General features: G+C 34.6%; 1 protein-coding gene and 1 long non-coding RNA gene across 2 annotated transcripts; both read right to left on the bottom strand.

Moving 5' to 3' along the window:
* Positions 1-1,856: 1,856 nt before the first annotated feature.
* On the bottom strand, positions 1,857-2,170 carry LOC119078831. Its single transcript, XR_005088067.1, has 2 exons — positions 2,080-2,170; positions 1,857-2,014 (listed from the first exon to the last, which is right to left on the bottom strand). It is a non-coding gene; the product is annotated as an uncharacterized LOC119078831 (long non-coding RNA).
* Positions 2,171-7,345: 5,175 nt separating this feature from the next.
* Positions 7,346-8,319, bottom strand: LOC119078828. The gene is made up of 2 exons (XM_037186535.1): positions 8,179-8,319; positions 7,346-8,107 (listed from the first exon to the last, which is right to left on the bottom strand). The coding sequence occupies exons 1-2, from the start codon at positions 8,223-8,225 to the stop codon at positions 7,432-7,434; spliced, it is 723 nt and encodes a 240-aa protein (XP_037042430.1). The 5' UTR covers positions 8,226-8,319; the 3' UTR covers positions 7,346-7,431.
* Positions 8,320-10,433: the final 2,114 nt, after the last annotated feature.

Below are 10,433 nucleotides of genomic sequence, written 5' to 3'. Positions count from 1 at the left end.
GGAGAAAAGGAAGCGGAAAAGGCATCACACACAAATACATATATAAAATCTGGGTTAGGTAAATAAAACGGTCGTTCACCCACCAATAAATGGAAAGAAATATATATCTACCAAAACATAAAAATAACATAAAATGTCCCCAAAAAGTGTATCCGAATATTTTGACAAGGGTTGCATTTTTGGAACGACGAAATGTTGAACGTAATATACACGTGTTTGCATGACATTTTTTTTCCTCCTCGTCTGTTTACCATAATTGTTGTGACATTGTTTCTCCCCCACCGCCGCTTCCAAAACAAAATATTTACGCTATTATTGCTATTTGACGAAAAGAATGTCTCAACTCAGTTGTATAATACAGTCACGTGTTCGGAATGCGCCCATTTAAAGTAAGTTAATTATTTTCTTACACGGGTATGTGTCTGCAACCCCTTAATGGTTATTGTAGCTAAAAACTAATGTTCGGCTCTTCGAAATTATTTTAAGAATTTGTCATTGTGATGAATGACGGAATACTTTTTCACCGAATGTTAAGAACAAAATTTCTTTTATGATGGCCAAGTTGAAACAAATAATCTCCTACCTTTTCTTTCTGTGCTGGTGATGAACCCTTCCTTTAAGTACAACAAAAAAGTAAAAATAAAAAATAGAAAAAATTGTGCACCGTCCCACATTTTGATCCCATGTTTTTATTCCGTTATCTGTGATGCTGAGTGTATAAAATTGTAAGCAGCAGAAGGAAAGAAAAAAATGCGTTCGATAAAGTGTTTTCTACTTCTTTATGCTCAGATAAAGGCTAGCCATTCTCCGTTTTTATTGTGTCGTATTTGCTGGTCAAAACAAACATTTTCCTTCCATTTTCCGTTTGTATTTACTGTGGTTTTTCATCAGCCGAGAAGATCTATCGTCGTATAATTTAATACGATTTTTTTTATGTTTATTTTAAAGGAAGAAGAACAAAGTTTTGCCCGCAAAACCGTTTCCTTTTATTTGCGAAAACTAAATTGTTATTGCGATAGTTGAGTGCATATATATATTTCTATACTTTGTTGTGTTCGGTTAAGATTTTGTTTGGACATCACTGTGAAAGCTCAGTCTTGGTATTTCCATTAGTCTTCATAAATTTTGTGGACGCGACAAAAAATGAACTCATTTCATTCATAAATGCGATTGAATGCTGAAAAATCTAATAAGTTCAATAGCATTATGCAATTCGGTGTTAGGGAATCTCGCGCCGCGTCATTCACAATAACTCACAAAGTGACATCTTCCTTATACAAAATGTGTCAAAATGTGAATTATTGTGAATGACGCGGCGCGAGATTCCTAGCAGCCTGCAATTCAAATATACATAGCTCCTGTATAAGAATAGCCTTTGAATACCACACATTCTTTTTGATGGAAGAGGAGCACCACATACAAAAAAAATGCCTTTCACTATTAGTTCTACTAGAGATTCTCCAGTACACTTCAAGTTGAAAATATTGAAATAATGGTCTAAAAGTGGTTTTCTTGGTCGATTCTCGCAGCCTTCTGTGTGTTTATGAGAACGGAAAAAATTTTACCCGAAATTTCCTCTACAGTAGTTTTTCCGGTCAATTCTGTAAAATAATGTGAAACCCAATCCTAAGGTCGGAAACAAAGGAGCAATTTTGCGTTGATTGAATCGACAATTATGTTGGATCTTCCATTGTGAATATTCGCGTACAATGGAATGCTTATTATCGATCCCATCAACCCAAAATTGCTCGTGTGTATTCGGCCTAAGGAGAGAATTGACAAGTATAAAAATGCTGAAAATGCGCTTCTCTTGTTTGTGAAATGAGATCAAAATATTTAAATCAAACAGGAAAACATACGTGTTCATAATGTTTAATCGATAGAAAACAAATATTGCGGTATTCATTATGAAATATTCCTAGCCTCCAGTGAATGTTCCAGACAATGATCCAACTGCTTCCAATACCGCGTTTATCACCGTGTCGACTTGAGCGACTGGTGCGCTAATGACGAACTGAAAAAATCCGAAGAATTATGCTTTTCATAACTAGATGAAAATCTTCGAACTCTGAAACTTACGCCAACGAAGTGTAATAGAGTTAGAGTTAAGCAAGAAGCGATAAATTTCATGATTAATTTAGATTTCAATTGTTGAGCACTTAAGCAGTCACACTGACATTCTAGTGGATGTAACGACGTTTTATATCATCGTAAAAAATTATATTACCCGGAAGTCATAATGTGTTTGTTTTAGCCTCCGATACTGTTCATTGTTACTTACTGTAAATCACGGAACTTGAGCTCGTTGATTGTTTGCTTTAAATTACCGGAACTTATCGTAACATTGGAATCATCAAGTCATTTTGCTTTTTGCATTGTGAAAAACAGATGATTATCGCAATATTTCGATGTGCAACCATCTGTTCCAATAAATTCCGTGTGTGGAAACAAACATGAGTTCAATGACTGGAATATTAGAGTGTGACACAGAAAGGGTTTTGTGGTTTGAGTTTAGAAATTATTATGCCGAGGTAAGTTCGGCCAAAGTGAATTTGTTTCCAATAGATATGGCTGCGCCAAAGCACCTAGCAGGGTATTTCCATACCTTTTTTTCTTAATGTCTTCGCAAAATTATCATTAAGGCTGCTAATGGTATTATTGGTATCAAAGTACTACTCTATTTGACGTGGTATGACCTCTATTACCCTTTGGCTGCTCCATTTAATATCGAAACCTTCAATTTGAATGAGTTTCTGTGGGCACTGGTGAAACGCTCGCTCTCTAGTAAATAAAATCGATTCGGATTTTTGGACTATTGATGAGGATCGGATCCACCGTCTCTTGAAATATCTATAGAGAATGAACGCTGGCTACCTTTTGGCGTTAGTTTACCGCAGCGAAAGAGTAAATTTATGTAATCTGCACAGGTTTCTCCAAGTAGGATAAGTTACAATCGCTAAACCGAACTGGTGTGCATACGGTCTTTTGCACCAGCTGGTCCCATTTGAAATTGTATGTGACCAGCTGGTGCAAAATAACGTTTAACGTATGCACACCAGTTCGGTTTAGCGATTGTATAACTCACAAAACAATTTTTCCTTTAAAAGTAACACATTTTTGCTTTAATGGTTTTACTTTTTCAAAAAAAGATTTTGGTTCATAGAAATCATCAAAAAACGAATATTTTTCAGCCTAGATGGGCTAATTTTCAAATGGTCCATTGCACTTAAAACGTCTTACCGATTCTATAGGAATTATTTAACGATATAAGCCAGGTGGGAAAATTCAGCGGAGAAATCAAGAAAAAATGTTTTGCCAATAGTCACTACTCATAAGTCATAGATCAGCCACGCGATATCTTAAGTGTACGATTCGAATCTCAAAGAGCTACACATGTTTTTTGACGGTAAGTGCTGAATGATGTAAGTTAATAAAAGCACTTCAAGCAAAAGTGCTTCAAGTGACAGCTGCCAAACAGAGTACTATTTTGTATGAAAAATTTTTCAAGATTTTTTTCTGTGTAAAAATTTGTTTGATACATTGTCCCGTTTCAGTATTCTATTTAGAGTACCACTCATGCTTGAAGTGCGTTGCTTTAATACAAGAAAAAATTATCAACTCAATTTTAAGAGGCATCGATACTTAGCTAAAATTGTAGACTACATTTGCGTGTCTCGCATTTCATTTTTGAAGATATCTTTTCATCAGAATCCTTTTTGAAAAATGTACGACCACGAATGTGTCAGCTTTAATGCTTTAAATAAAAATTAGTCTTGGTTGTAGTCGTTTGACGAGCTCTGAGAAAAATTAGCAGTTCAACGAAATTTTCATAAACTGTTCAGTTTTCTCAAAGCTGGTCAAACTGCTACGGCAAAGCATCGATGCCTCTTAATGGAACCAATATTTCACCTAAAATTTTTTTGACAACTAATCCCTTCACAATATCTGTTACTCCTTTCGTAGTAGATGTGACGTCGATATTTTTGAACAGGTTTCGAGTTACAATAGTTATCGCCGTTTCTTCAAATATTAACCTGTTACAGGAGGCAAGCATATGACCAGAATTATTATCGGGTCTATTACTACTTTAATATATAAAGGACCATATTACCCATCAGAGTTTGTCATTGTTTTTTTCGTCGTTATCGATAACAGATGAATAGCCGTATGTGACAGGTTAAAAAATTGACAGCAATTGATACGAGCACGTAATCGAATGAAATCTAGAAGACATTATTACGTGTGATACCGTACCCTTCTTCTCAAACAACACATCCTGAGCTTCACTATTTAATCCTGTGACAGTGAGATACCAAGATATTAAGGTTAACACCAGCACTGATTCTTGTACTTCAATGCTAACTTTGCATTCGTTTAGTAATTCATACAACCAAACAATTCACAGCTGGACAGAAATTCGTTTAAAATTAGGAAAATTTTGGAAAATCCAAGAAAAATTGTTCCCTAAAAATAGTTGCTGAAATTTATATTTTGAACAGAAAAAATAGGTGCAGATGACGTAAGTTTCAGTGAGCTACATTCTACACTCATCAGGTGCCACTCTTAGGGAAAAAAATTTAAACAAATTGAATTAGTGCTGTTTGCAGCAAAAACGGTAAGAAGTCAAAAAGTTTATATTCATTTGACTCGTTTAATTTCATTGTATTACCATGGGGACCATAATGTATATTTGGCGTTTACTTATGTTAATAAAGCAATATTTTCGCGTCATTCTCTACCGTGCTCACCTTTGTGCTTTGCGCATAAAATACAATAAATCATTTTTTTTGTTACTTTTTTCGGAATAAAGTGTTCATACATAGGGCTTAAGACATTTATTAAATTCGTTCACATAAGTATATACACATACCCATAACCCATCCGAAAATACAATAGAAAATTCCTCATAAATTTTTCAACAAGTGCTGCGAACACATGCAATATCCAAGTTAATCATTTTGACATTTTGATATGTTCTATGCGGTTTTTTCTTCCAGTGGAAAATATATACTGTACTGTACTTATGATGCTGCATGTTGTAACGCTGGTTTTATATCTGATAGGGAAATGTTTGCACCAACAGTACCGAAATTCACTCGCCGAAAAAAAAATAATGTTTTCCAAACAGTTACAATAAATTACGAACTTTTCTTCACTGCGATGGAATATTTTGTGCAAATTTTATTTATTGGAAGTAAATTTGCGGCGAGTAGAGAGATGAATGGACGAGTGGTCTCGATTGTTATTTAAGTATGTTCGAATGATGCATTTATATTGCAAAATAATGCGCTTAGTCAATGCACTTTATTTATTTATTTATTTACACCAACGGATGTAATTCCACTTCAAGCATAAGTTGTACTCTAAATAGGGTACTCAAACAAATTTTGGCACCGTAAAAGAATGTGAAATTCTTTGTCCTACTAAATAATACTAAATTTGGAGGTGTTATTAGAAGCACTTTTGCTTGAAGTGTCTTGGCTTAGTTGATTTGACTTTCATTAACGTTTTACAAATAGCAGTGCAATCAAGCTAAATGTCAAAGAATATGCTGCTGCTCCTGTTGTCTAAAATATTTTCTTGATGCAAAATCCTTTACTTCATTTGTTTTTAATGAATCCTCTTAATCGTTGTTTCAGGTCAATTTTGGCATTTAAAAATGGATAGTGGCTTTTAAAAGGTTCAATGCAGTTGAATCTTCTTCTTATTTTTCAGCCTTTATTGTAAATATACTGGATGTAGGGCTCCTCTTAGCCTAGGGATAATTAGCCATTGGACCACGATTTTAACATGAATTTCGAGGAAACTATTGGTTAGCAAGCCTTGGGATATTCATCTGTGGCTGATTCGCTTGACCTTAAAGTCAGAAAATGCATCGCAGTTCGGTTCCTCAGCATTCGTTACAATCATCTTCTCCAATACACGTACCAATAGTTGGACATCTTTTCTCCTTTCATTGATAAGCCTAGAACAAGAGTGTCCAACTACTAGTACAAATGTTCGGTGACTGGTGCCTCCGATACTTTGTTTCTTTAATTTTTGCCTTGTGTTACGCCAATTATATTTCATCGGTTTTTCGAAGCTAGTTTTCCATTGTTATCATGGTACTAGCCGTATGAGATAAGACTTAAAAAAACAGCAAAACTAATTCTTATCAAACAAAACATAAGATTATAATTCATCAATAATGTCGTCACAACAGTTCTTTTATTCAATGCTGGCAGTTCGATCGATACTATTACTATACTAGATACCACCCAATTTATACACACAATATCATACCTTAGGCAAAATCACGTTTTCCGATTAATATCCATTTTAAAGATGCTAAATGGCTTTTCAAAGCAAAGATTACACGAATAAAAGGAAATTGTGTTCGCTTGAAAAGATCGATAATAGCAAATACTATTATGCATATATAAACGGCAGAGAGGAGAAAACGTTCGAAAATTTTCCGAATTTAATATAAAATCTGATAAGAAATGGCTTTGACGAATATTAAATTTATCTTTGGAATGGCAATTTAGTGTAAATTGTCTCCTATAAATATTTACTCTAAGCAACGAGAAATATCAATCAATTTTAGTTGTATGGAAATTTTCCTATGTTTAAGGAAATTGTCAATCGAAAAACGGTTTGGCAAATATCAAAGTTAAAGCGCGTCGAATTAATGGAATTTCATTAAAATTTAAAAGCGACGAACAATAAACTCTAATGCACAACGGTGTGTTGTTAATGAACAGACGGAAAGAATAATTATCGAATCTACTACTTCTTTTGTTCAATAGATTGATGTAACAACCTTTACTTCATTAATTTCGTATAAATGTCACTGTCACTATAAAAGGCCTCGTTTTTCGCATACTATGTTCGACAGTTGACTTTCGTCGTTGCTGTCGATTACAGATGTCATATGTCAGCAGAACACGGTTTTATTTATAGGGCACGGTGCGTCTGAATGAATTTTAACTGAGTATTTCGATGCACTTTTGATATTTTTGGATATTATTAGTCACCTCGGAGCCCTGAACAAGGTTCCGCAAAATTTTTGGATTTTCATCCGTAAAGTCGGTGAGAGTGGTGCATAGCCCATCCTGTCTACAGAGAGAGTGTTGGAAAACTGGTTGTGGTTGCAATCGATAGTGCCTGAAATTCTAATAACAGTTGTACAAAAATTCAGTACCATGAGTGCAAGGGAAGCCGACAGAGACATGCTAAAGTTTAAAAAACGTGATTTTCAAACAGTCACAGAGGCGTGGATACTAAAGGTACTAAAGGAGGTAAAGAAATAACTATTGTTTCACGGCATTCTACATTGTTAAAGATCAGTTGAAATATAAAATCATTTTTGGCGGATTTAACGTAACTTTATTTTAAGAGGCAACCTTGTAAATAAGCGCAGACACAACTTCTATTAACTGAGTCTAAAACTCAGCGACCATATTTGGGGTTTTCTTCCAAAACTGCTGCGATGGAGGCCATCAACTGAAAATAGTGAAATAAAGTTGGATTTGTATCTTTGAGCTTTTCGTGATGTAATTCTGATTTGCATGTAGACTGTGTGATACATGGATTCGATGAAAAATCTGCTTCAATGTAGTCCAATGAATTCAAAAGGTTATCGTCAACATTGGTAATGTTGTTGAAGTCCAAATAAATGAACTTGAGTTTCGGTGTGTACGAAAACAAATCTGAGTCCAAGACGCTGATTTTATTGTTGTCCAAGCTGATAAGTTCCAGTTCAGGAAACGACTTCAAATTGTTTTTCGATATGTGATCGATCGATACGTTCCCCAGTCGTATAGCTCTTAATTTCGGGAAAGAAAGAGCAACGGCTTTTAAGACGTTGTCAAGATTATTGGAAATATCCTGATCCACCAAACGAAAGTATTCAACTTGATGACGTTGCGTTGCATCCGATGGAGTGATTCGGACGGTTGTTTCACTTTCGGCTGGCAATGTGCTGGTTATGTTTGCATAACACATCAAAGTCCTGTCGTAGTTGTTCAGCGTCACAACTGTACCATTTTTGTATTCACATTCAATTAGAATGCCAGCTGTTGCTGCTGATATGTGAATCAAAGCAATAAGAACAACACCAAATTTCCTACATTGAATGAAACTGTGATATGAAACCGAATCGAAGCGAAGGCAGAATTCTTAAATTATTTTACTTACATGATGACAACTTGAGATGAGACTGACCACTGATGAAACAAGTTCATTTTAAAATTTATCAAGTAATTTTGTAGACAGAGCCGAGCAGAGTTTTTCGTTTATTTTTGCAATCATGTTCGTTTACATAACAAGGTTGGCGAAGCAGTAGGAAATTGATAAGAAGAATAAACACAACACATTTCGTAGACCGGTTATTTTGGTCATTAAAATTTAAAATGAACTTTGGCTTCGAAAGATTATACTCAGACCTCTTAGATACTTACAGATACTTAGCTGATGTATTTAGAAAGAGTTAAAAGAACCTTAATTAGTAGAGAACCGCCGTTGAACAAACTAGGCACAAAACTAATGAATCGTCTAAATCGTTCAGGTGTTATTGGATATAAACAAGTGCAACCAGTTTTGTTTGTATGAATCGAAAATCTGCAAAACACTTGAAGCCGAACCAAATTTGATTGAAATCTACTTCTTCGTTTCTTCTAAACAATTTTTTAATAAGATGTCACTTCCAAGAGATTATTTTTCTGGTGTCGTTGTCACTAACAGTTCAGTGGCTGCTGTTGGTACTTTATAAGATCCGTTAATACAGTGAATAACAAGTTAACATGTCCCATACAGCTATTCATCGGTTATCGATAACGACAACAAAAATAATGTCAAGCTTTGGGTAATATGGTGATGTATACAGTAAAATGTATGTTAAACAATTAAAGTACAAGATTTGAAATCAACAGATTAAAAATACTTTGATCTGTGGATGCAATAGACCCGATAATGATACATATGCTTGCAGTCTGGAACAGGTTATTAACAAGGTTGTGACCAAGAGCCGTTTTTGGGCAAACATTTTCCCACATTCTCTTAAATTTTCCAAACTTTTATGACGGTTAAGTTAGCTCAAAAGTTTTCTCAAAATTTTAGCGATATCGCTAACCTTGAACGATTTTGCGCTACAAAATCAGTTAGCGCTATTTCGTAGCGCTAAATCAATTTTGAGAAATCTTCAGATATTTGGAATTTTGAGAAAACTTTCAGATTTTGGGATAATTTCAGTCGTACCGAATTTCGAGAAAACTTTCAGATTTTGGGATAACTTCGGTCGTCTCGTATTCTGAGAAAACTTTCAGATTTTGGGATATCGTCGGTTGTACCGAAATTTGAGAAAACTTTCAGATTTTGGGATATCTTCGGTCATACGGAATTTTGAGAAAACTATATAATCTTGGGATATCTACGGTCGTCCCATATTTTGAGAAAACTTTCAGGTTTTGGGATATCTTCAGTCGTACGGAATTTTGAGAAATCTATAAAATCTTGGGATATCTACGGTCGTCTGGTATTTTGAGAAAACTTTTAGATTTTGGGATAATTTCGGACTTCCCATATTTTGAGAAAACTTTCAGATTTTGGGATAACTTCGGTCGTCCCGTATTCTGAGAAAACTGTCAGATTTTGGGATAACTTCGGTCATACGGAATTTTGAGAAATCTATATAATCTTGGGATATCTACGGTCGTACCGAATTTTGAGAAAACATTCAGGTTTTGCAATATGTTCCGTCGCAGTCTATACACCGAAAATTTTGAGTTTGGAAAAGAAAGATCCCGTAGAATCGATTTTTTGATGTTTACGATTTAATTATGGCGAATTAGTGGATCAAGGGTGTGTCGATTTCATTGATGCATAGTACGAAGAGTTGTGTTTCATTTCATTTCAATATTTTTATTAACGAAAAATCTCGAAAATTTCTAATTTTTTCATTTTAGTATTAAAAACATAGCTAACGCCGACCCGTACGAAACACCTATTCGTGTCAAAAGCCTTTAAAATCACTTACATTATCCACTCTTTGCCTTGTTATCATATACAAATAAATTGCCGGAGGCAATATAGACAGCCCCGTACGAAGACAAATTTCATAAATTCCTATTTAAACAGCTATGTACCGCTATATTTAATTAACTATATTTTACTATAAATAAACATTTCACAGAAAAATATGATATTATATAGCTCTATATGCCTGTATATAGCTCAATATAGCTGTATATAGGTATATATACATGTCCATATATGGAATCCCTGAAACCCCACACACATAACAAATTATTTCCATGTTAACAGAAACTCTCTAAGTACCATTTTCCCAAGATATATCACTTTTAATAAAATCCAATATGGCCGCCGGCAGCCATTTTGTTAGGAGACCGGAAATAGTACCGACGCTTTACATTCGTTAATACCTTTCAAACAAA

This window comes from Bradysia coprophila, unplaced genomic scaffold, assembly GCF_014529535.1.
Source record: "Bradysia coprophila strain Holo2 unplaced genomic scaffold, BU_Bcop_v1 contig_297, whole genome shotgun sequence".
Classification (NCBI taxonomy): domain Eukaryota; kingdom Metazoa; phylum Arthropoda; class Insecta; order Diptera; family Sciaridae; genus Bradysia; species Bradysia coprophila.
Note: the sequence above shows the minus strand (reverse complement) of the source record. Positions and strands in the feature narration are given on the sequence as shown.